The sequence below is a fragment of the Pseudochaenichthys georgianus genome, chromosome 14 (genome assembly GCF_902827115.2).
Source record: "Pseudochaenichthys georgianus chromosome 14, fPseGeo1.2, whole genome shotgun sequence".
NCBI classification, from domain to species: domain Eukaryota; kingdom Metazoa; phylum Chordata; class Actinopteri; order Perciformes; family Channichthyidae; genus Pseudochaenichthys; species Pseudochaenichthys georgianus.
Genome location: NC_047516.1, coordinates 10,024,119 through 10,051,388, shown reverse-complemented (window position 1 = coordinate 10,051,388; position 27,270 = coordinate 10,024,119). Strand labels below are relative to the sequence as shown.

Below are 27,270 nucleotides of genomic sequence, written 5' to 3'. Positions count from 1 at the left end.
ATAAACACAGACATAACAAACTGCTGTGTCACATAACGATCCACATCAGCTGATTAGACACAACAGAAGTTTGTGCTTGGATGGAGTCCAATAAATATTTCTTATCAAGTCTTTTCTTAAAGATGTAAGATACAAAACAAACCAGTGCAATGCAGCATACACCAAGGACAATATCCCTGCAATAAATAATGTTTGGGAAAGCAGATATGATTTCATTATTTGTTGCTACTCTACTATTTAATGTGTCTGTAGTGTGTGTTCTTGGTGTATTGGGTTGCGCTTTAATGAGAGGTTGTCATATTATTATGACTGTATTCCCCTATGAACATGATTTAGTGATCTTATTGCAGCTGAAATGAATAGCTGTCTGGTTTATTCACCCTTGAGCTTATGGGTCCTCCAGAGTAGCACCATTAAACACATTTTAACATTTAATCGTTAAATGCATACTTGCTATTTTCAATATTATTCACCAGAGGAACAGGATTACCTGAAAATAATGTTTCACTGCAGCTTTTCTTCAGGTGCTTTTATCAGAACAGTTGGGATGTATGTATTTTTGTTCTGAAGATTTGAATGTGATTTGTGTGTGTGTGTGTGTGTGTGTCAGGGTCTCTTTGTCACAGCAGGGAAATTGATCTGCTGAATTCATACCCACTCCGCGACTTCAGAGGGTTGTCTCTTTGTTGACATCAAAAGAGGTTCTGTGTCCTTTGTAATACAGATAATTATCTATATCAGTGTGGGCTTTGATGCTCACGTAGCCGTATTATGCGGTGTGTTCATGTGCTTGTGTGTGCTCAGTTTGTGTGAGGGTACAATATGTTATCCATTGTGTGTAACCGTGTGTGAATGAACATAATATTGGGTGTATAAAATACAGAGCCATATATCACAGGATTTCAAAGAAGCCTTGGAAAATGACACAATATCAGTAATATATGCTATCCACACAGCTTTATTGAGTTATTGGTATTCTCTTTTATCCTGTCAATATTTGCCTTCTTTATGGCATAACATATTTTCTTTCGTCATGTCTTGCCTTGAAATATCGACTGATTCAAGACGCTTTCAACTCTGAAATGTGTTCTCCTCTGTCTCACTTACCCTGCAGACATTCATGCAACATTTGTATCTATTTTATTGCACATAAAAAAGACAAGATCACATACACTACTAAACACGAGTTGATTTGAAAGTGAGTTTGGATCATCAGTCTTTATTATCTCCCATGAAAACACAATGATGCTCATTTTGCCTGCTTGAACACAAGGTGTTAAACCCACAATTATATCACCAGTCATTCATTAATTTGCACACAAATAGTATAAGGAAAGAATAAAATCACAGATCAGACACATCTTTAAAATGGTTTATTCACTAAATTAACCAATACACATTTTATATTGATAACAGAACATAAATACGATTATGTGTTATGAATACGAAAATGGCTTGTCACTTGTTTTATCAATAGAAACTTTACCACATAATTGAGTCTAAATGTTGTGTGCCTTGTTTTTTTACTTTTCCATACAGGTAAGCACTCATGGGTAGCCTGTGTGTTTGGGCTGTGGCCGCTCTGCTGGGCACCTCAGGGTGCTGGCTGGCTGAAGGGCTCAAGACCAGCAGAAGAGGCAGCGTTCATTCAGCTACAATGCCACGTAGCTCCTCCCAGGAACCAAACTCCATGGTAAATATCCTGTCCAAACTCACAGACACACACGCATGCACACACATTAAACTGCTACCGAACGAGGACATCACCTTCACTCTCTATCAAGCTAGAAAAACACTTTACAGAGATATAAATCAATCATATTAACCATAAAGCAAATCAGAGTGGTGAGGAAAATGAAGTGAAGCAGTCGAACAAAACTCATTTGTTGCTCAATTTTGCAGCTAAAGTTTAGCAGGTTGGTGCCTGTGTTTAATGTGAACTTTGTTGTACTTTTGTTAATTATTACAATAACAAGCAAGTAGCTTTACTTCAACTTCTGGTGTTGTGTATTTCCTTTTTAAAACCCAGCTTTGTTTGTTAATCGTTACGCAACAGTTAAAGGATAATTGCCTAAACACTCATGAGCTTGCCTGGTTGCATTTATCCTGATTGCACACTAGAGATTCCCAGGCTAAAGAGAGGGAAAACGACTTGTCCTTTGAGCAAGCAGGTCCTTGCCAACAATAATTAAGCCTTAAACAAATGTTCTCTGCATAACAGACACATAAAGCCCTAACAGGTTGTCAGAAAGACATACGCACAGACAGACACATACCACAGAGCCCGCGGTCGTCCTCGTTCTTCGTGAAATGAAGCATGTACACCCCCTGGTTTGTTCTAAGTCTGGGTTTTGCCAAGTTGGCAGCAGGAAGGGGAATGTAATTTTGCCCTGGTGGTTGTGTCCCTTGTATTCCCTTGACTAAAAAAAGAAAGAAATTCTCAGGCATTCCTCTCCGTGTCTATCTGGCCAGAATTGAAACTTAAAAAGCTCTCAATTGGCACCAGAAATTGAAGTCGACCCTGGGGAGAATCTTCCGAATGTGTGCCTTCACATGATTATGCAGGATGCATTCTTAAAGCCTTTAGTGATGTGTAAGTTATGCCAGATTTTCATTTTCTTTATACCCCAACCCTGAAAAAAATCCAAACATGAAGACAGAGGGACAATAAGACATCTTAGCAGTGTAACAGACCAAAAACAGAAGAGTGTGAAATAAAGAAAAAAGTCCAGATGAAAGCCTATGATTTTTACTTTTGTCAGCTTCCTGGATACCTTCAGAGAAACCACGATCTCTGTAATGTACAATTCATACTGTATTGGTGTCAGCTTTGATACAATTTGGGCTTAGATTGAAAGACACAGTTTAATGTTGACTATTTGCAATAATTCATCTCTTTTTTGAACTAAACAGTGCACAAAAAATACCAAATGCTTCATCTGACCACTCTCTTAACGTGTCACTGTGATGGGGCAGTAGCTGTTGATTCAGGATTCTTGTATTGGTAATGATAAATCTCGCAGCATTCTGAACGCAACACTGATGAACATATAGGGCTTTTTATAGACTGCTTATTTGTCGGTAAGATTGTAATTTGGCTCGGGAGTGGTCCATATGAAGCGGGAAAATAGTGGAGCAGTAAATTGGTTTTGCTGTAACGCAGAGAAAGGCGGAAATGTGTTCAGTGGATGAAGGGTTTAGGAGTAATAGGTTTATGGATTGAATGAATCAAGAATAAATGCAGGAACATTGAAAAAGGAAAATAATGAAGAAAGTATTCTCTCCATGAACGCATGTTGTTCTGTTGTGTTTTTATTTCCAGTAGTGGGGCTACCCCCTACTACATTTACATTTTGATTATGACTTGTACATAGTTTAGTTTTTGTTGTGGTCCCAGAGGGTTTTTTCAAGTCTCTTGAGAGCTTGTACTCAAAGCTGAAGAAAATATGAAGAATAATACTCCTTTCTCTGCTTTAATTATAGTGTGGTAGGGGATACCTTCTTTTCTCAGCACAACCCTCTGGCCCGTTTCAGAACATGCTTTATTCTACTGAGTTAAAGTGTATACTGTGGGTTTAACACAGCCCATTCAAATAGCTTGTGCATACTAGCTAAGGGAGTACACCATGTGATGTTTGAATATATTCTTAAATTAAGTGAAATATAAGTGATGAATCCTCAAATAAGAAACAAAAACAATGAAAAACGGTGTAAAGTACTTATTATTTTTTTTTTTTAAACAGTAGGCCTATATAAAACGTGCCACTGTAAATGTACCAAACACTAAAGAGACATTTTAATAGGCATTGAGCTTCCATCATTTTTGATAGAAATGTAAACAGCAATGAAAAGAACATATATTCCATTTGTTCTTTTTTTTTTTCAAGCAGACATGTGGGCAGGTTGAACATTGATCAAACAAGTGCTGTATCTTAGTAGCATATGAAAAGAGTAAGTTAGTGAAGCTGGGGACAATTTAAAATAAATGAAGATGTTTAGAGGACATATCGTGCCAGTGAACATTGCTGGAATGAATAATGTTCCCTTACATTATTATTTGATGCAGAGAAATAGCTGGAATGTCTTGGGTTTTAATTATATTTTCAGATAGATCAAAGTTAAGCCTTTGAAGGTATTGCCACTCATACATTGACAACGTTTTTTCTTCTTTTGGCTCCTATTCGTTCAGCTCATTAAGTAGTTTGTTGGTGCACTGATGGATTACTCTAGATAAGAAAGCCAACTTTTCTAAGTAACAGACATCAGGGATCACATATTATTGAATGTAGAAAGGCTGTTGTTAAAACACAGACACTGATGGACTCAGCTTTACTTTCCTGCTTCTCTAGCTGCCTTTTCATCCTAATCGGGCAGTATCTTATAAAGTTCAAATAATCAATAAGCGTCACATATCAGACAATGACTTATGAAAAGCTACTGCTTATAAGTAGTAAAACTGCAATGCAATGTTGGCATACAGGCAGCTGATTTTAGCAGAGAGTTTTGATGTTTACTGGGTTTAAAAACCAGAGAAACTAAGTGTAGACAAATAAACATATGGGTCCTTGAATGACGAGGGCCTCTATTGCAGCGGGGGGAACACAAATATTGAAGCACACTTTGTACTAGACACAACTTGAACTGCCCTGCTGTTCAAATTGCATTCCTACAAAATGTCTGTCTCTGTGGCAGCAATGTCAGATTCTTGTTTTATGTGTGGGTTTATGGTTTCCAAGATGGAGGCATGTAGCACTAAGAGATCTGTTTGTTCACATTTTTCTAGAGGCTATACACATCTTTTTGAATGTGTATTCTTCTCTATCTCTATTGATTGCTCCCCCAGAAACTAATAAAGTAGTCAAACTTGAAACAGGCCTTGACATCAATAACATTGAACCAACGTGATATTTAAGGTGTTTTTTTTAAGTGCTTCTTTAAGTATGTGAAACAGATAGCTATTATGTCTGTCAACTCTTTCCAAGTGATTCCACAGCCAATACAAGTATCAGTTTCTGATGGCTGACATTTATGTTAAAAATCGTTTAACAACATTACATTTCATTTAGCTGACGCTTTTATCCAAAGCGACTTACAATTACCAATTACAGGGACATTCTCCCTGGATTAACTGAGGGCTAAGTGCCTTACTCAAGGGCACACTAGTGGTGGTGTTCCAGGCGGGATTTGAACTCACAACCTTCCGATCTGCAGCTCACCTCACCATCCATTAGACCACCACTACCCAACACTTAATTAACATGCAATGTATAATGATGACATCCGTTTTCTCTACAAACAAACTTTAAAAACGACATCATGATATTAACAAATCATGAAACCCTTTTGTTAGAGGCCATGGCATCTGGTGATCATACTTGGTCTTCCATTTCCCTTACGTGTTATGCATTCATTACATGTTTTCCTAATGTGCACATACTTGCTGCTTCAAGGTAACTAAATCCCCTTCAACCCTTTTTTCCACGTTAAAATGTCTCATGTCAGAGTAGCCTCAGATGCACTGAACATAACAATGTATGACATGCTGGGAACATGTAGGAAATAGCCATAAGAGGCATAAGAAGGAAGAGGAGTGTAATTCGAACAAACAAAACAGCCCCAGGCTCACGAGGTTAGACGGGATATAATACATCTCCTGTCCTCTGCTATTGTGCATCTTTCAGCATCCCTAATGTTAGTCATAATCTTATCCCATAATCCTAACTGCACTGGGCATTAGATTGTATACTGTATAATAATACAGCCATCTATCAGCCTCTATCACAAAGAGGGATTATGATAGAGAAAATGCAGATCCCACCTAATTGAAACACAGTGGGGTTTGCCCTAAAATGAAATGATGGTGTTAAAGTTATTTATATGTATGTTGTGTCAATGCATTGAAGGAGAAACATGTTATCTGCTTCCCAATCCTATGGTTGAATGCATCTACTTTATCTTATCAAGTGACGTTATTGTAGTTGGCTTTCATTATTACTATTTAAAATCATCTCAATCTGAATGTATAAAGGAAAAGGGCCCTGCATATTCATGGTAAAAATGATTCTTTTTAGAAAGCCTGTCTTTGCTTGGTTTGATTCTCTAATCAATTGATCAAACTAGCAGCTCTCCAGATGATGTGAAGGCGTTGCTGATGAGCACACTTAATTTTATCCTGCCATCATGAGGAAGCACGTCTGCAATTAAGACGGACAGATGGCAGAAAGACAGAGGGATAGAGATGTGGAGACAAAGGAGGAGGCAGTGACAGGAGGCACTAAAACTGCTGTGTTTTTCCTGAAGCTCTTAGTCTCCTGGGAAGCTGAAAGGGCCTTGCAGACTCACACATGTTTTATCACTGAGCCTCATTACCAGTGACATCCACACTGAGGGACAAGAATGCAAAATGTCAAAACACTTCAATTGCTGCCATATATTGGCTGATCCAGGAGCTGTGTCACATTAGAACTAGAAGACCTGCTTTTGGGCTATTTTTAAACAGCATTTCAATCCTTTGTTTTGCCAGTTTGTGTTCAATTGCGTCTCAAGCTCAGATGCATGTATATGCAGAGCGCTGTGCTGTAATAAGCACAAATAATCAGTAACTAACAAGCACACAATGTTGTGTTAGTGGGTAGGAAATGGTGTTCAGGAACACACCTAGTACATTATGTTGCCACCGCTCACACAACATTTACAAAAGGAAAAACCAAGTCCAGACCGAAATGTGGAAAATTGGTAAACATACCGTACCTTTTATATTGTCCACCCTAGTACCAAGAGATTCCATGTTTGTAACTTAATAATACTGTACTGTCTTTCTCCCAGACATATTTTGTTGCAATTACGGTTATGAGCATTGTGGTCTGTGGCTTCTGTCAGTTAGTCAGTTTTAATCTCTGCTGTGGCCCCGAAGTGACCATACTGTCCACGCAAATGCATCAGTTGAGATAAAAGCTGTTTTTTATTGGCGTCCCTAGTCCGCAGCCATGCTTTGCATAATTACAAGTGGCTGAAATCCCACAAATGAATCAATTTATTTCTTCATATTTACTTAACAGCCAGTCATATTATCGTCACCAATATACAGTACAGTGTGGTGTCTCCCTATTAACTTCAGTGGATTAAGTCTGAACATCTTTGATATAGCAAATATGTTTTTGTTTAACTTTGAATGATAATTGTGATATACCTCACTTGGATATCATCCAATCACATCCACACAGAGTATTTAGAAAGACATGTATTGAGATAAATGTAAAGCTGCATGTCAATACCACAACCACAGCGAGGACTGAGGAATGAAATCATCTTTGTGGTGTCAATTGTTTGACATCATGATTACAATTCCAGCACAATATAGCGACAACTGCCATCTAGCAGCCTGTTGTGTTTCCAATTAGGGTTGAATTGACTCCGTCATATATATTCTCTGTCATTCTCTGTAACGAATGGTGCGCGAAAAGCTGCAGAAATAGCTGTTTTTGTCTCACTCCTCGAACCTGTAATAACCACTTTTGTGTGTGCTCTCTGTTTGCAGGAGAAGGGGAAAGCAGACGGGAACATCGATCAATGTGAGTACACTTCCTGTGTTCAAACCAAACAGCATTTTTCAAAAACATGCCATGTTGTGCTCCATAACAACATCTTTTTTTCTTTGCTTTGTCTCTGTTATTCCGGCATACCATTTTCTGATTGCTGGGAAATGCTGCTGGAAAATCATTCAAATCTAAACGGGTCTCATAAAACAGACCATAGAGCGTGTTATGGAGAAGACCTCTAATGGTGATGATAACAATGACAATTTCAAAAGATCCCACTTGCGTCACATTTCTTGCTGTATTCCCCTCAGTGGAAGCTTTTGAAAACATCTCAGATTTAAAACTATGAAAGCATCTCAGTTGTCATTGGATGCCAACAGATCCAACAAATCAGCTGAGGGACTTGGAGGCATTCATTTGTCTATTTGGTTGCAGGGAGGCTGTGGCGCAGTGGACTAGTGCGTTGGTGTTGGGATCAGGGTACAGGTTCAAACCCCACTGCAGTCAGCATGTCATTGTGTCCCTGGGCAAGACACTTCACCCCAAATTGCTCCTGTGGGGATTGTCCACAGTATTGAGTATGCAAGTCGCTTTGGATAAAAGCATCTAACAAGTAACATGTAATGTAATAATGTAAAGATAGCCGAGTTTTAAAAAAGGAGAATCTTTGATTTATAGTGTAAAACTCAACTCCACCATGTTTTTCTATTCTTCTTCAAATCAACAGACAATGAGTAAAAGCATCTGAAATCTCTCATGCCGGGTGGCGACTCCTCTATACTGTAGGATATATTCGTCAGGTGAATAATTACTCAGCTGTCAACACTCCTCAGTCCCCTGTCAGAAATGATTAAGTAATGTTTGTTTGGCTCAGGCCTCAGGCGGTTTTACAATGCAGTGATTGCTCAGACGGTTGATGCCCCATAAGGAATATCAGTCACATTTATGACCCTCAACCCCCCCCCCCCCCATTAGTCTGGCTGATAAGACTTAGGCATAGAGAAGTAACGGGCATCAATAACTCCACGATGAATGACTAATCTGCTATATCATGTGAGTGACAGAAGCAACAGCCAGAGTTATGATATCAGCACCAATGAGATCTTTATTATAGCAGTAGTAGTATCAAGACAACCAACCAATCAAGCTCTTTGTTTGTACTCTACATGTTTGATTTATGATTTATGTTAAATGCTTCACATCTTTGTTTCCTGTAAGTAGGGTAACTTTCTGTGTTTAATACCTTGCAGAAGTGGTATCCACTTGTTGACGACTAGGCGAGTTTATTACTGTTTGTTTAATTATTTGTACCACTCTCTATTGATTTGAGGGACACATGTAATGATAAATATTACCTCTGCTGCAGCTTACTGCCAAAATGTGTGTCAAAAATGTGTTATTCAAGCTCCACATATAAAGTAAATGTCCACTATTAGTGATGTTGAAAGTAACTCCATTTTAATCCAGTTTTCAAAGCATCAATACTGAAATTATTTATGGTTTAATTATCTGGCAACCAACAATGTTGCTTACCCTTTAGTTGACTCCTGGTGGCTTCTCCATGCAGCACATCAATTGTTAGAGGCGGTCAGAATTGTTGTGAACGGTGTTGTCATGTAGCTGCATTGGCTTCACTCATAAAGATGAAGTGTTGTTTGTTCCTTTTTACTCCATGTTGTGTATGTCCTATGCATCCACACATGTTTTTCTTTGCCCGCTGTGTATATTTTGCTGTATTGTATTGCGTAACAAGGAGATTGAGCGGTTTATGTGCAAGTTACTGTAACAGCAATATGTCTAGGGCTGACTGCTTCCTATTTGACAAGTGACTTCCTCTGAAGCATTAGGCCCATTAGTATGTGTTGTCTTCATCTCCAGAGTGAGAAACTGCTTCTCTGCTTGCAGAGCGGAGTTCTCCGTGCTCGCTTCTACTTACCCTAACAATGACCCAGAGGAGTTATTTTGTTCATGTTCAGTATTCAGCATCTATTGCAGCAAAGTTTTTATTTTATTTTTTTACCTCTGGATTTGTGTTAGTTGAATTCTTTTTTATAACATCCTATTATTTGCTGAAATGTAGCTTTCTAAGTGATAATTGGTTTTCTGGTAATATGTGTTTTCTTCACCTGCCTATTATATTGCGTCTGCCTTAACACATCCTGATGGGAAATGTGATGGGATGGGCTTTTTTGACAGGTGTTTTATTATAGTCTGTTGTTGATGCTGACATATGTGCATGATGCTGACATATGTTTACGTAGAAAATAAATATAAATAAATGCATCAGTGTTTTGGGGATGGGGCTAATTAAAGCTTAAAGAAATATAGAGCAAAAGAAAAAAATGATAAGCATGTGTTGGCAGAAAAACTAGTCGCAGGATGTTAATGGGAACCTTAGAAATTATTGATAATGTATCAATATCATGCCGTTGGATTTACATAAACATATCAGTTAAATAATTGTCTCTGGAGCTTTGAGTCAAAGTGACAAAGTCATTTTTTTCTGGATTCTTGTGGTTATTTGTTGCTTTTCCTCGTGCCTGTGAATGTCAAGATCTGACTATACAGTATGTGGAGGCTATGCTTGTTCATCAATAATGATGGCTTAGTTGCCCTTCTGTAGATTCATTGATTGCTGTCAAGGCAGGAGTTAGTCTAATTTCCTGTCAGCATCTACATTTGACAGTTTCCAAAGCAACAACTTTCCAGGCCTTTTTTGTCTCTGGACTCGTTTTTTCTTTCGCTGATGTGAGTCATTGCAATGGACAAGGTGATAATAGGATATATAATCATGGTGGACAGTCGCATTTTTACAGCAATATTTAGTTTGACTGTTAATGATGTGTATGGAAGGCTAAATGTGCATAATGGCATAATGTGACTGAGATAGGTTACACTTCAACATACCTGGGTTTTGGTACCTGTAATGAACGGCATCTTTCTTGGGTTTTGTACTCTCTGTAATCACGAACATATAATATCAGTAGTAAATGGTTGGCAATTTACGTACTATGGTTCCATATCAAGGTTTCACACAAAATCAAAAGATATCATACACCATTTAGCATATTAAAGAATGTTGACTATTCTTTCCGTATAGAGAGTGAAAACAATCCAGTAGTCTCGATCATGAATTCTGCTCTCTCTGTTCCTCTATGCTCTGCATCTAAGCTGAATCTAACTTGGTAGTACCAATTTCATTAGTATTGCATCCTTAAAAAGCACAGAGTTTGGAACCCAACCCAACCAACAACCTGCACTAACCAATTGTGAGTGTGGTGGAGAGCACACAGGAGGGGGTCACACACTTTGCATGTGCTGTACATTGTGCCTGCCTGCTGTATCATTTATTCTCTGCATGTCGTGTGTAAACATGTTTGTGTGTTCCTGTTGTTGTGGCTGTCTGGATGACAGCATCAGCATACCAAGTTAAGGTGTATGACTTACTGAAAGGCTGCAGCACTGCTGACAGAATATACTATAATTGCCAAGAACATTATTCACCACTGCAGTGGTATATCTCACTAATGCCTGGTATTTAATAGCTTCAGTCTGAGCTCCCTCAGGCCACACAACCTGAGCAGGTTTTAGCAAGCTGCAGTTATCGGTTCACATATCGTGATGCTTTCTTCGGACTGCGATAGAACAGGTTATCAGCCTACAGTATGGTTCGGTAGGCTATAATAGCAGCTATTTTTAATCCTCAGGTTTTCATAGAATGCTGATGCTTTCTCTTTGTACATGTATATTTTTCAAGATGATTGATGCTTTTCAAAATGTATATACACATACCATAGATACAAGTGATGCAGTAGTACGTTGAGGGCAGGGGGGAAATCTCCATCAGCCACCAGAAAGGTCTGTAATGTGTCTGCCCTGCCATTTGAGGACAGCTGCTCTAATATCGGCCTTCTTTCCCACTTACTGTGTGCTGATCTTCCTCTCGAGACTAATTATCCACTTCCTGTTTGTATGCTAAACTAGATCCACTGTCAGAATCAGGCAATTGCGTTTCATTTCTTGTTTTGCTCTCCTTTTCCTTGGATGATGATCAGTGTGCTCTTTGGGATTATCTGTATCCACACCCTTTGGCTGGTCGTTTCCCCTACTTTCAATTGTTAATTTCTTTTTTAGTTTACCCTCTCCTTTTTTTCCTATAAAATGGGTTTTTTTGTATGTTTTTCTCCACCCTTCCTTTCATTTTCTGTACTTCTTATTTCCCCTCATTCTCTCCCTCTTTGGTAAACCCTTTACTGTGGTGTAATGCTCCTCACGTTGAGACAATGACATTAATCAGATTGGCCCACTTTTACCTCTGGAACGGAGATGCTAGTAGTGCAAATTGCTTTAGTATAACAAATACATCTAAAGGTTTTCAGCTAGCTTAGACAGAAATTCTCAGTAAGTGACATTTCACTGGCTGGTGATGCACAGCCACCCGTAGTCAAAATGCTACGGTCTGGAAAATATGCAGTCATTGAGATTCTTTCCACACTGTTGTTATTGTTGTCATTTTGATCCATATGGGAAAATTGAATATTTCCCATTTATCTTCCTAGGGAATGGTGCTTAATTGGGCCTTGAGCACTTAATTCATAAACCTTTACCGTGCACTAATCAGCGTTTGTTACCGTCACAAATTAAACAAATGGAAGATGCAAGGCAAGTTAAGCATTCCTGTGGTTCATTTAGATTGTAATTGGGTGAGAATTAGATGGAACAAGGTTGACAGAGAGACTCTTTAATAAGCAGAAAATGACTGGGGAGGATGCTGGGAGGAGGAAAGTGGAGGAAGCTCGGGGGGAAGCAGGAATGTGGGAGGCGGCAGGAAAATATGTTCGCTTGGAAGTCATGTTCTGGCTTAGTAACTCAATTAAATAAGATGGTTTAATTGCCTTTTGTTTGGCATGCTGTGACCTTTTGCGATATTGACGTTTTACTTACCGTCTGCTTTACAGTAAATACAAAACGTAGCTTTATAAAGCTGGCTGAAATCGGCAGACAGTCACAGCGTCCCTATTTATTTTGTCCTAAAAGCAGTCCAAAGGCCAGTGTTTGTGTCACAGTGTGGACCTTAGTGAATGTTATACAAAAACTAAAGCTTTGTTGAGAGATGGATTAGGGGACAGCAGAAAGTAGTAGAGTAGAGGGACTTAACACAAATCACCAAAGATAGAGGTGAGAGGAAAGTATGACACAATTAAAGGCAAAACAGGATAGGATGTAAATCATAGAAAGGAAGGAGATGTAACCTTGTTTAAGCCCTATGAATAAAGAATGTTCATTTATTGTAATATTTGGAGTTTGATATTTGCTTCCTACAGTAACGGTCTCTCAAGACTTTTTCCTGAAGTCCATATGAACTTCAACAATTGTATTTTAATGTTTCACTTTCACATGATAAGAGAGACACACAGGAGGGAGGAGGAACAGTGTGGGGAAAGTACATACAACAACTGTTACATACTCTTCACATATAGCATCATTTTTGGAAGAGCCTAACAAGTAGCATAACAAGTAGCATAACAACAATGCGGCTTTGCAATATAACAGTTTTTTTGAAGGACATTGCAATACGAATTTAAATGAGATGTATCACTCGGCACTGTTTCCCCATCCTGTATAGCTGCAGGTATGTATCTGCTATTTTCCAAGCTAACAGAACATATAGGAAGACACACTTGTGAATTGGCTGAGAACTTTACAATTGCTGCAAGCAATTCATTAATTGCTTGTCAAGTGAGTATGAGGAATTTCCTCGCTGATTGAAGACAGTCGGTGATGTTGATGAATGCTCTTGTGAGAAAAAGATGGATGTTGGCCAGTTACTAATTAAATGAAACTGCTCATGTCTTCAGCAGTCTATAGGTAACTGTGGTATGATGGCTGTGGACGTTAATATAATTGTGATGTGTTCAGCAGTGTTGAACTGATGGATGTGATAGAGGTTACATGTGGTAAATCCAGACAGTTGCAGTAAGATGTATATGAGATGTTGGTGTGTAGTCAACACGAGTGTATATGCATAACATATGTATACCACAAGCAAATTGAAATTACTTTATTTATGATAGGACAAACAAACATTTAATTAAAAAGATTAAGATAACATTTGATTAAATATGTTAACTGAGTTTGCAAAAAATGAATAATTGATAGCCTAATAGAATTATCTCACTTATATTGTTCCGTTTAGACTCAAATAATGTATTGATTTGTATCTAGTTTATTTTGAGAAGAAAATGTGGGCTAATTTGGCAACTGTTGTATTATAACTTTTTAAAACCAAAGATAACTATAGAAAGCACTTTACTTCATGACTGAAATACTGCTTTTTACATTCAGGAAGTTTTTAAGGAAGTCATTAAACCTTTTTTTGTAGTATTCATTGAATACAAATTGCACTACATAGCTGAGGTTTTCTTCTGCAGAAAATCAAGTTGTATACCTCACACATCTCAAGGTGGTACTTTATAATTTGTTCAAGATCTGCAGGTTTTTAGACAGTAAGGAGAAAGGTGATGAGGAGGCATGATCACAGTGCAGATGTAGCATTATAGAAGTGATAGTGGGGTGATATTGTATAATGCACCATGGAAGTGAAATGCTCACTCTCACTGTATTCAAGGTGGAGAAGGAAATCATTAAATCACTAGGTGGAAAACAAAACCTGCTAACATTTGCATTTCCTCCGTCACAGATTTCTCACATAAAGATGCGACGTACTGAAAATTATGGACCGTTGAGGCAATATTTCTTGCTCTGCTGTAGGTCTAGATGTTAACTCTAATCACTTAGTTTTACTTGTGTCTCTCTCCATCTCTTTTGCAACTCAATGTAAGCATCCTTTGTAACAAAGAGTGTTGTGTTTATGCATCATATTTACGGTATTTTAACTTTTTCACAAAAAGTCTCATCTCAAAACCAGTTTAGAGAGCTGACTAGTTACTGTCATGTAGATTATTAAAGACATCCTGCAATATTAGAATGTAGGGGGAAAAAATACACATTCACTTGTGAACGTTGTAAGTCAGTATCTCAGTCACATCATAAATCTCTGTGAAATGTGACTCCATTAAGGCACAGAGCAATAAAGATTACCAAGCGAAAAGTTCATTGAGTCATTGAGGACCTAATCAAAAAGTTAAATGAAACAGGCTATGCTAAAATCGCGCCACCTTTTTATAGATGTGGTCGCAACATTTGAAAATCTTCAAGTAAAGTTATGATTTGCATCATAAATCTCACAATTTCCCCATTGTCATAAACCTAAATTTGATGGGACCAAGATTTATGATTCATTCCCTCCCTGATTTAATTCACAGGGAGCCAAAGTTTCACGCTGTGATAATTTTTTGCCAATGTCTGAAAGTCAAAGACAAAGGGAATTGTAGCAGCAGTGTAAGCTCCGTGTTGAGTGTGCCAGCAGATACCGCTGAAGGGCTTAAGGAGGGCACACGGACTCTCCAGGGACTAAAAGGGACCGACAGTGGCACTCTGAATAACACTTTACTCTGACTGGGCCAAGCTGCACCAGTGGGACGCACACAAACTCTATTGAGTACAGATACAGAGACTGAAACACACATGTGGAGAAAGACATGCAGGACAACTCAGCAGGAAAAGGTAGACACTATTTTAGAGTCCTCCCAGCTTCCCTCTTTTGATCTTTAAAGAGTTTATGATGTATGGAGAGGTACATATTTGTATAGGCCGACCCTAAAATTAGCAAGGCTTGTTGACAAAAAGACAACAAGATGTTTCCATTGGTCTTTGGAATCTTGCAGAAAATAAACCCTGTGTCAAAAAAACAATGATACTCTGTACATATTATTATTCTGAGGATTTACGCTTATAATTGTGGAAGCGTAAATCCTCAGAATATCCAGAAGTTAGGCTATAACCATAGGCTATAACTTGACTTCATCACAGTTGCTTGACTTCCTGTCAACCACTTTAACTATTAGTTAGCAACCATCATTTTTACGACATATAAAAGCTTCAGACATTCACTCCCTTGTTGTTGACCTCTAACCTTATTTAAGGCATCAAAACAAATACAGATTAAAAAAAAACATTGACTTGGGGACAAGTTGATAAGAAATATCTTAAATACTAACTAATTTCCGGGTTTTAGGACACATTGCTGAACCACTCCATAATGCTTTATTAGAAAAGCAACACAAAGCTAATGTGACAGCTTTTGATCTACGTTTAAAAAAAAAGAGATACAGAAAATATGGCATCTATTGTGTGTCAATTCTGACCCAATTTGTTCACTTTTCTATCAAAAACTTTGCAACAAAATAATTAGTGGTTGAGTTATGTTGTCCAAAAAAAGAAAAGTGCTAATTTTCTTAACCTGTGTCCCTTTCAGTTGCATTTCTTCGCTACAGTATCTTGGCGCCCCATTTGCCTATTCTGCAAATGCCAGTAACTGGCCTTGCCAAGATCTTAATCTAATGTTGATAGGACTGCAACTAATGATTACTTTCATTAACGATTCATTCTTTTTTTAATTCGCTGATTAATCCTGAAGTCTCTAAAATGCCAGAATCCACTTTTTAGTGTCCGACGTCCCAAGGTGAAACCCTAAGTGGCTTGTTTTTCCCACTGATTGATTTTCTTTTATCAAATAATTATCTTATCTTTTATAACAAATTATGTTATCTCAGTCAAATATAATTTTATCTTTTTTGGCAGCTATCCTTTAACAGAAAATAAATACATTACTGTAAATTGTAACGACTGTCATTTTCTGTGACTCTGTTTAGGATTCATGTATCATTATATCCTGTATTTAAAGCTGCTGCTGTCTCAATGTCTGCATCACTACAAACTCCATTCTTTTCCTTCATCCTTATGACTTTTACTGCGTTGCCCATCAACAGAAGACGGCTTTATGAGCTGAGAACAAAAATGATTGCTTTTGAATTCAGATGATATGCCTCTGCGCTCAGCTTTTTCTTTTCCTGACGCTCAATCTTTTTGAGCCTGCCCTCTTCCCCATCTCTAACACACACGTACACTCACAATCATTTATATACAGAAGATATATTCCTGCCAGAGTTTGAGGAAACGTTGTTGTGATTTGGATCTCAACCGGCAAGGTCTTCACTCAGTAGCACTTTGCAGAGGAAAAGGTCTATTAGCATACCCCCAGAGAAGTGGAACAATTAATAAGCCACTGTCAGAATACATTTCTATGACTAAGTAAACACACTTAATCTTAAATACTTCAATAAACCCAAGATGTCATCAACGTTGTTTTAAGTTTATTCAGATGTATAAATCACAAAATATTTGTAGACGAGTTTCTCAAATGATTTGTTCCTTATGAAGAATTTGAATATTGTTTTGCTACAAACTAATCTACTATCTACTAATCTGATAATCATGTGCTGGGTGAGAGCAGGTCGTCATTTGAGGGGAAAAAGACGGATGTGATCAGATTTATTATTCTTACCTGGCGAAGGCGAACTAGGTTTTTGTCCAATTCTCAACACCCCTGAATAATTGGTCGAATCCTTGTTAAAAGGTGGCACAAAGACTTTGAGGAAAGAGATTACCATTCAGAGTGAATGCTATCATTACTGCCAAGTCATGGGCATTCTTGCCAATAACTTAGGCAAGCAGGAGACATGGTCCTCTGTCCCAGAATCTAAGATTAGATCAGACACAGCATACAATTATAGAAGTTACAAAGGTGCTCACCCTGATGGATTTATTTAAAGATGAAGTACCCAATTGTGCCCTAGCTTTTAGCGATAAAGAGTTACATTTTGTTTTTGTGAGTGGTTGTTTTCAACTTGATGTTATTTACATCATTTAGTTAGAAACAATGTTGCTCTTCTGTTGTATTATCTTCACACCAGTGATTATGAAGATAAATAATCAATGTGGCGAATGGTAAGCAAGCACTGCATGTCATTGTGGCCACCACAGTGGACTGCAAAGGGTCATCTAAAGGGGACAGTTGAAGTCAGGCAAAAAGCAAATAGACGATTGATTACTCAACCATGATCATCAACAGTACAGGACAATAGTTACTACATTTGTAAATATACAATTCAAATGAAATCAACTTTCAATTGTTACACAACAAGACACACAGAGGGAAAATCAATACTCTGCATTTAACCCGTCCTAGTATTAGAAGCATTAGGCAGATGTTATTTTCATCATCAATTATCATCACGCTTAATTATTTATCCTTCTTTTCGAGCTGTCAAAGTTTTACTCTACTTTCAGTGTCAGCAAAAAAAGGAGGAAAGCCTGTCCACTAAGTGTGTCATCCCTTCGTCTTACACACATATGAAACAAAGTATTTCATCTCATACAATAGGTCAATAATGCCTTTAAAAGTAGTTTGTTAATAGCTGACAAATCTGTATCCTGCTGCATGTATACTCTGGTTATAAAGAGCATGGCAAAAAGGGGCAGGCTCATTCTCTTCCTAGCTTTTATTTATAGTGCCCAGTTCTCTCCAAACAAGTGAATTATTTCAGCATGCATAACCTCACATACATCATATTTGTTTGTAGAACCTTGAGCCGGTTCAATGGAGTCAGTCTGCTGTGTTTCTGCTTCTGTGTGTGACCTTTCTCCAGCTTGTTTATGTGCTCCTGGTTCTGCCCCTGTCTGTGCAGTCTTGTCAACACTTGCGACCTCTCACTGTTCAGTTTTCCTAGGTCCAGTCTCTCACCGCGGCCACACTATCTCTGGCCATCTGGCAAACCTCTCAGTATCTGCAGGGGTGAAATAAGTGTGACCCAAGAGCAGCATTGATGGTGTTCAGTCCATTAGTGACCCATGCATCTCAGACGCTTGTACTGCTATTTCATTTTTTTGCTATTTCTGCTATTTCAGGCTCAGTTTATATGGACTCATTTGTTGTGGCCCTTCACATTACAACATATGGATTTTCTATTTGTAGTTATTGTTTTAGGGTTTTAAATGTGGAAAATATTATTATGTTGTAGGGCACTGATTTACTCACCCCTTTTTCTCTCTCTCTGTTAGAACATTAGAGCACAGCTGGGTTGTCGAGGTTAGCACGCTTTACATAGCCGTTTAATAAAACGTGGGTGTGTTTCTTTCCGTGTCTCTTCCACCTTTCCGTGCCAAACGTATGGCAGATGTTCTCAGAAATACCTGCTTGTGTATAGTGCCCTTTACGCCCCATCTGTGATACTCATTAGTGAAATGTTCATATTGTGCTTTGCGGCACTTTATAAGAATTGGTGTCACTGCTTTGAAATGGATACATTGGCAGTTGTAAAGAAAGACCTTCAAGAGGCAACACTTGAATTTGAGATACTCAGGCACTGGGGCTAATATAAAATACATGAGACAACATTTAAAGCAGTGAGTCTGTAAGGAATCAAGACAGCGATCACACCAATACTCCTTTCCAGGACAAAGTGACATGAATATGAATCAAATGGGCTTTGAATTAAAAAAGTAATTTAATGTGACATTTGTGTTTCCTACATCATTTTCCTAAATATGACAGGCAATTACCATTGTCCGGGTTTTGGCAGCATGATCGAGCGGGCTCTGCCAGGATTCTGCCTTTGAGGCTGTGCTTTCAGAATTCAATATGCAGTTTGAGGTTTTCTGAAGCTCTTTGTCCACATCCACTCTTTTTTTTCCAGCGACAAGATGGCACATAAAAGCACCGTAGCTGCTGTGACAGACATTGTGATCTCGACAAACTACTGTATACCCATATCCCACGGAGAAGAGTCTCCAGAAATAAACTCATAGACTCCAAGGATTGTCTGATCATTGTCATACCTTATACTCATACAGAAGTCTATTTTTGAAAGTTGTTATGATCCCTGAAGCCTTTTGAGATGCATGAAGATTAATGAGAATCCTATCGTGGATGTAATTTATAAACAAGTCACTGAGGAAATGGCACCCGTGGCTAGGCAGTTGCGCTGCTTGTTCTCAAACTTTCTTTAGAGTTAAATCACTGAATAATTTATTATTCAACACATTTAAACGTAAAATGGCTCGGGCAGCCAGCTACCGGGGAAGAGAGCAGTACAATAGCTGCACAAATAACAAATATTACAAGAGGGTATGTTTTGCTCTCGTTGTGAGCCGAGGTAAGCACCTGTGTCCAAAAAGATGATTATCATGCATAATAAATTAGATAAGGTCATGAGGTCTGATGAAATGGAGGACGGGTCAAAGTTGGTAGGTCCTTTATGGTATATTGTCAGCATCACAAGATTAATTATGTCAGATTGTTAAATCAGCTCATATTATCAGGGTTTTTCTCATTATCAAAATCCAAATCGGGCCAGGGAGGTCAACATTATTCTAAAAGGTTGGCTTGAGTTCTCCTGTTGAGCTGTTCTGTTATGAGCAAATATATTTCTATTAAGCCATGATTACCTGTCTCCTCTCTCATGTTCTCGGCAATGTAAAGTTACACTGAGTTTAACGTTTGGTTGGTAACTTTTGGGGCTTTAGTTCAGGTTAAGCATTCATTTTAATGCAGAAATAAGATGTGTCTGGATGTGTTCACAGTTGGTCATAACACATCAGTGTGAGTAGTTGCTGGTCATTGCTTCATATACTTCTTGTATGTGCTCATTTTAATAATGTTGTACGATGTCATTTCCAAGTAATAATGAGTGGAAATAAATATTATAATAGCTTAATCGCTGGATGAAATGTATCCCAACTCTGTTAAGCCAACTAATTTAACAGTGCACTTTTTATATAGCACTCCGCCTATTGATTAACAAGGTAACAGGGTTTTAAAGGTTGTGATTTGCATTTACAACACTCTGTTGGATGATTGTATTTTCCCTGCCTTTAAAAAGTGGTTGTAAAATATGTTTCCTGAGGGAAGATGTTTTCACCTGAGTTAATGCACCATGCACACGTACAACATCAATGTATAGCACACAGACTGCAATATTCCACGGTACATTTCTGTGATGCTAACAACTTAAATCCTGATTTTCATAGTTATTTTCGAATTGGTTGAGGAACACAACATGGTATAAATAAGTCTTGTTTCCAGATTTCAATAGTCATTATGCAATAAATACATCGTAAATCCCAAAAGAAATGATCAAACTGATGTTCAGTGCAATGAGTTGGGTACTACGTGACTCACAAACTAAAACAATTGGTCCGTTTTTTTCTTTTTGGACAACCAAACAAGGTATGTCATTATACAATTATATGTGGATTATATTATGTGGCATTTTAGGTCAAGTCAATACATCTATAATAACCCAGTCACATCTTTTAGCAATCTCTGTGATTGAATTGTTTGTTTTAAAAAGGAAAATACCAATTATTGGACATAAAAGCCCTTTACAATTAAATTATTTATTATCATCTTAACCTCATTGACCCAAAATAAATATAGTTAAATTACACAGCTCCAATACCTGGGTATGTAACCAAATTGAGAGCCAATATCTGAAGATTAAAGATAAAAGAAAGACATTTACTGTAAAGGCCTGATGTACAAGTGTCAAGTCCTTCAGGTTTTTGGCCTGTTTCAGTGATTTAGCCTGACCTGATAGGCTAGAGGGCAAGAGAGGACGCTTTGGACAACTCGAATTTGTTCTTTTTGTCTTTATTTAATGAAGACAGCTCCAAGAATTCATCAGGTTGAAAACCTTCAAACACAAAGTACAAACAAAAGTTAGCTCACATGCTACACAAATTACAAACATTTTGCAGGTCTCCCTGCATTCTCAATAACACCACAAACTATGTTTTAATTAAAAAGGATAAATTGTTACTTTAAAACCACATCATTAACTTAAATGAATTAATAAAAGTGTTTATCTCCACTTGGAAACAAGCACCAGAGAAAACCTCATCTGACCACCTGCGCCGTCTAAATTACACAGAAATCACTGGAGCACAGGCAGACCGCGCTACGTAAAAAACACAGCTGATTGCGCAACAGCACTCTCGCAAAGTGCGACAACAGATCAAGTAAATAAACACAATACACATACCAACGGCGTCTCCGGAGCCTCACACACACTGTCGCCTGGTTCTCTCTCCGTGGCTTTGAGAACAAGAGACCGGCCATCTCAAACTGCACCCCTTTTTGTAGCCGTGTTGCCGGAAGCGGCATTCATATCTTTCCTCCTACAGCTCGCTTCTGAAAAGTAGCCCACGCTATCAAAATAAACAAATACCCTCTCCTGGTATTGAACAATACTATAATAATAATAATAATAATAATAATAATAATAATAATAATAATAATAATAATAATACTCTAAATGAAAACACATAATTATTTATTAGTCCGTTTTTCACAGATATTATATATTATTGGCCTATTGACTTTCGTCTCGACAACAAGTCTTGATATTAATCAAGAGCTGTAATGTTCCAGTCGTGTCATTAAATTGAGTGCTCTGTGCTCTTTCATGGTATTTAGGGATATTTTTTTCCATCCCTTACAAAGGACCAATTGAGATTCGTTGAACAATAACAATCCAGCATTAGCAATTGGATTTTTTGGTTTTCACTCGTAAACATCCTAAAACTTCCCTTACAGCTAATGGAAAAGAGGAGATGAAGAGGTAATCACACTAAAGTATCAGTGATGTACCTGAACGCGTTCAATGAACGATCGTTCATGAACGCGTTCATATTTTGGGCGAACGTGAACTGAACGTACTGTATTTCCGCTAGATGAATGTAATTGAGAACGCGTTCATTCTCAGCGCTGTATAACGGCGTTCAAAAGTGCGTTCATTCTCAGCACTGTATTATAACGGCGTTCAAAAGTGTGCCAGATTGCATATGCCTTTCAGCCGAAAACCCAGTTAAAACACACCGTAAACAGGCTTCAAAATAATGCGGAAAACCACCCAATCTGGCAACAGCAAGCTGCCTGTGACACGTACGCGCCTGTCACCCCTGGCTGTCGCACTAAAATATAAATATACTAAATATATCAGACTCCTCACAACAAACAATGTGGAACTGCGGAAGCGGCGAGCATTGAATGAATGAATGAATTAATTAGTATGGATGAAGCCGAGAGCAGCTGCAGCAGCACTCGCTCAGAGTGAGACTCTACGGCAGTAGTGGGGAACCTCCGGCCTCCGTCCGTATACAGCCCGCGAGACAATTTGGTACGGCCCTCGAGGTAATTTATAAACACACGCAACAAATAAAAAAATGAAAGAAATCTAGACCGCAAAAAAATTAAACAAGCTAGTGCCTGTTTTTCCTGGCCAAGGTCAGGGTCCTTGAACACAACACGAGCCTAACGTGTCATCACGTGGTATATGTCTCGACTGACAGGGGTGCATGTTCTGACGGAGAGCACCAGAACGCCACTCCAGCACTTCAGAAATTGCAGTACCGATAATCAATCAATCAATCAATCAATCAATCAATCAATCAATCAATCAATGTTTATTTATATAGCCCAATATCACAAATGTTACATTTGTCTCAGTGGTCTTCACAGTGTGTACAGAATATCAGTATGACAATACGACACCCTCTGTCCTTAGACCCTCACATCGTACAAGGAAAAACTTCCAAAGAAAACCCAGTTTAAAGGGAAAAATGGGAGAAACCTCAGGGAGAGCAACAGAGGAGGGATCCCTCTCCCAGGACGGACAGACGTGCAATAGATGTCGTGTGTAAATTGAAAAGATAATACATTTGCAACATAGGTAAGTCCATACACATGCCGCAGTTTCTGCGTGTCTGTGTCTTTAGTTGAAAGCCCAGTGGCGATCTGCTCATCTGTCACACTGAGCATACAGTCAATAACTGTGTTGTTATCATTAGCATCTGGTTAGCTAGCTATGCTAACGAATATAAGAAGCTGTGTCTACAACCAGTGAGGTAAAGGCACATCTTTATATGATCATTATAGTTATAAAAAAAACAAGAGAATAAAGTAAACAGGTATAAAATACTATATGACAGTTATTAATAAAGAAGAATACAGTTTCAAAGGGGAGTGATTTGTCAAATATCCATAAATTAAAAGAAAATCTGTTTACAGTTGTGTTTGGGTGTTGAGAGATGTGTCCATAGATCTCCTAATGTTGCTCTCATAGTGCAACAAATCTTGCCAGGGGAGCATGCCCCCCGGACCCCCCTAGAGGAGGTTAGGTCCCCCCCACTTAAATCATGTTCACATGGATAGGAAACTAAATACATTTGCACATATCTTGTGTCCATATATTTCTGTTTTGGTGGTCACGCCGCACCGTGCATACGCGAGTCATGGTGAGATATCTGGATTAAGAGGTTGCTTTTTCTTTGCACAGAATGAAATGAATGGGCTGTGATTTTAGTTTTTTAAGCAGAGGTCAATAACTTGTACGGCCCTCTGAGGATATTGTAAACATTGAAATGGCCCATTAACATCGTACAGGAGACAAATAATAGCTCGCAGCAACGTATTGAAAAAATAACTATGAACTATAAATTAGTTCATTTTTGAAACCATGAACTTTAGTTCAACATTTTGAATTATGAACTATGAACTGAACTAGTTCATTTTAAAATGTGTGAACTGTGAACTGAACTAGTTCATGTAGAAAGTGAACTTTCCCAACACTGTAAAGTATAAAATATCTCCCACATCTCAACTGCTCTCTTAGGGGTTGGATACAGTCTTTAGTCATATTTGGGAAAATGTATTTCATATTCAAACACAAATGGAGCAATTTGTGCAAATTGCATGCATAATAGTGGGGCAGACTCCCATGTGTGTGAGCGACAGCTGGGCCCTGGAGGAGAGGCTCTTCACCCTAAATGCATCAGCAGTGAAACCCCAGGCCCACGGAAATGGGGCAGTGAATGAATTAGAGTGTCAATGGTTAAGGACACCAGTAAAAAGAGGGAGAGGGAGAAAAAGGGCGAGATGTTTAATAACATTTCCTCTTGCCATACTAAGCAGAAGCAGCAAGTCCAGTGTTAAGTCAGATACTGTAGAGCCGGCTGTTGCTAGCATGGTTATGTTGACGTGTCTGAATGAGCCGTCTCTCAGTGAGCTAAGTGATAATTCAGCTGTCATTCTGAGTCGGATGGGAGGAATAACACACTACTCCGATGGATGATAGAGGGCAGGGATCACAGTAATCGACTCAACCTTGCTTTTTGATAACACTAATTAAAAACAAAAACAATGTCAGACTGGCGCCTGCAAGAGCACTGTTGACTCATTAATATTCAAATGTGTGTTTGGAGGGTAATCATATTTAAGAGGTATGTTCACAGGCAGAATATGTCTCTTTTTGCCAAAAATTGAACCATGTCCAAACTGTCAAAGAATAATTCTTCTTTACTCCTAAGATATTTAACCTTTTCTATGTGGGGACGTTTACGACCAACCCTGAGTCTGTTATCTCCTGTAAGGAAGGCTAATGCAGTCCAGATGTCGGGGATATCTCCAGTGTTCCCAGTGTTTACGCACCATCCCCCAATATCTGGATTAACAATCTGTAAACTAGTTAAAAGGTCTATTCGAGAGAGAGAGGGTGGGCAGATTTGACATGGCAACCCACCAGGGCAGTCAGAATCTCTGGCTGTGTGACTTGTGATGTGAATTTCTCCGGCCGATACTTGTAAATAAACATCAGTGTTTGACATCAAAGCTCCAACTCTCCTCGTGTCTCTCTGAGTCCTGACTCTCCATTGCTGCAGAAGTTTCCCTTACAAAAAACATTTTTAAAAATCCTTCAGGGCAAGTCAACATTTCCTCATAAGCAAATTGCAAGTCAGCTATTTTTTTAAAGCTTGATCACACAGCATTTGAACTTTCTCCTTTCGAAACTGGGTTAACAATGATTTTTGCATAGCTTAGTTATTTCAATTCATCAGCTTAAGAATGTTATATTGAAGCATTGCAAGGTCTGGCTGATTCTAATTATTTTTTTCATCTGGATTCTTACCAAGTCAAAATATATTTTACAAACACAATGGCTGACTGCCTATGCTGATTAGAATGTTACATGCTGTAAGTATAAATGGTTAACTAAAGAGTGGGTGTTCCAGAGCGCTGACCTTAATCACAGTTTACCATCATTTTCAGATGGCTTTGATGATAGCATAATGCATTCAGAGTAGCAGCAGTAACTGTAGACAATTATGTTGCTCTCTATCTCCGTCTCATCCACTCTCCCACTCTGCCATTGTTGCCTCTTTTCTTCTGTTTTCTACTACAATCTTTTGATCCGTCTGTCTGACTCTAACATCCATTCACTCTCTCTTTTTTGCCATATATACATTAACCCAGAGGGTGCAAGCACACTTTAACTTGGATACAGGTTCAGACTGCGCACCTCAAACTTCACTTTTCAAAAGCATCCATCACTGTCTAAACATTTGGAGAAAACCTTCATTGTTAGATTAATGGTAATGTCTCAAACATGCATGTTATTTTATTTCGGGAACTGTTCAATCAGATCAATCTGAGTGGCCTGTTTATATGTAAGACATAAGATAATAGCTTATTACAAATAGCGACTATAATAAACAAATAAGATAATGTCCTCAGTCCAAATGGATTGGATTTCTTTTATAGACAGGATTCCTGGATTCACACCTCATTCCTAATTCGAACACATACAGCCTCATGTCTCAAAAGTCAATAAAGCTTTAGGGATAACTGAAAGAGATGCTGATAAAATGGTGCATGGAGGCTGCCAATATATGCTTTCAATGTTTTTGAGATGCACAGAGCAGCGATGTAATGTTTTCAAAGGAAACTGGAGCAAGATGACTTACTTGAGTGCTTTACTTTTGCAAACATATAGAGTCAAAGGAGACAAATACATGAGTCATATAAACCCAGTATACATAAGCCCAGCACTGATGCACTATTGTCATTGGATCATTGAGCCAAGGGTGGGAGTTAGAATATCTGGAGTCCAATTGCCACACCTTATCTAAGAAAATCAAATTAGACACACAGATATATCTTCATCCATATCTTAATTGCAAAGATGAAAGTACAAAAAGAACAAATACTGCATCCATCCCCTTAAAAGGACTTAATAGATAATGTGTCAGGGACAGGTCACATTATGTTCTTTTCCATTCACTTTTAATGTGTTGCCAAAAGTTAGAGATATCACCTTCATTAATAAATAGATTTCATTTTTTTCTTAAATAATATTTGAATTGGATGTTACCAATCTCACCTTTTGTCTGTTGTCATTCTATCCACTGGTGGAGGGTATTTGAAAGAGATTTATTTTTTTTCAAGCTAAGGACCCAGGATCCGTGTTTCTCTTACAGGGCTTCAAAAGAGGGGTTTGAGCAGTATGAGGCATGGCTACAATGGGTGATCTGTTTGGTATTTTGAAAAAAAAAACTTCACAGACATGTTTTGTATAGGCATGGCCCTACAATATATTTTTCAAATATTTAGCATGATAGGTCCACTTTAATAACTGAAAATCATGCCATGAAATCTTAAGCGTGCTGAGTCATTAGCTCTGCCTAATAAAATATGTGTTGCTTAGTTAGTAAGCAAGATAGATAGCGAGTTGACATTTGAAGATTGTGAAAGCTATGCTGTTCAAGTTAAAGAAAAAAATATTATATTTTTTTAGCATCTTTACTGATTTTGTCCTTTCAATGGTTTGGGAAACGTTAAATGAATGTGTGATTTGTTTATCTCTGGGACTCTAATTCAATTCCAACAATTTATATTTGACTTACTGTATTATGTGGTTTCTCATTGCTATGGTGG

General features: G+C 38.2%; 1 protein-coding gene across 1 annotated transcript in view; it reads left to right on the top strand.

Annotated features, from left to right (window-relative positions):
- The window catches only part of fstl4 (follistatin-like 4), a 242,604-nt gene that overhangs the window by 14,140 nt on the left and 201,194 nt on the right, over positions 1-27,270 (top strand). Inside the window, exons 2-3 of the mRNA XM_071205519.1 lie at positions 1,545-1,693; positions 7,538-7,571. Coding sequence (XP_071061620.1) covers positions 1,550-1,693; positions 7,538-7,571 — 178 coding nt within the window. The 5' untranslated portion in view covers positions 1,545-1,549. The remainder of the gene's footprint in view (positions 1-1,544; positions 1,694-7,537; positions 7,572-27,270) is intronic.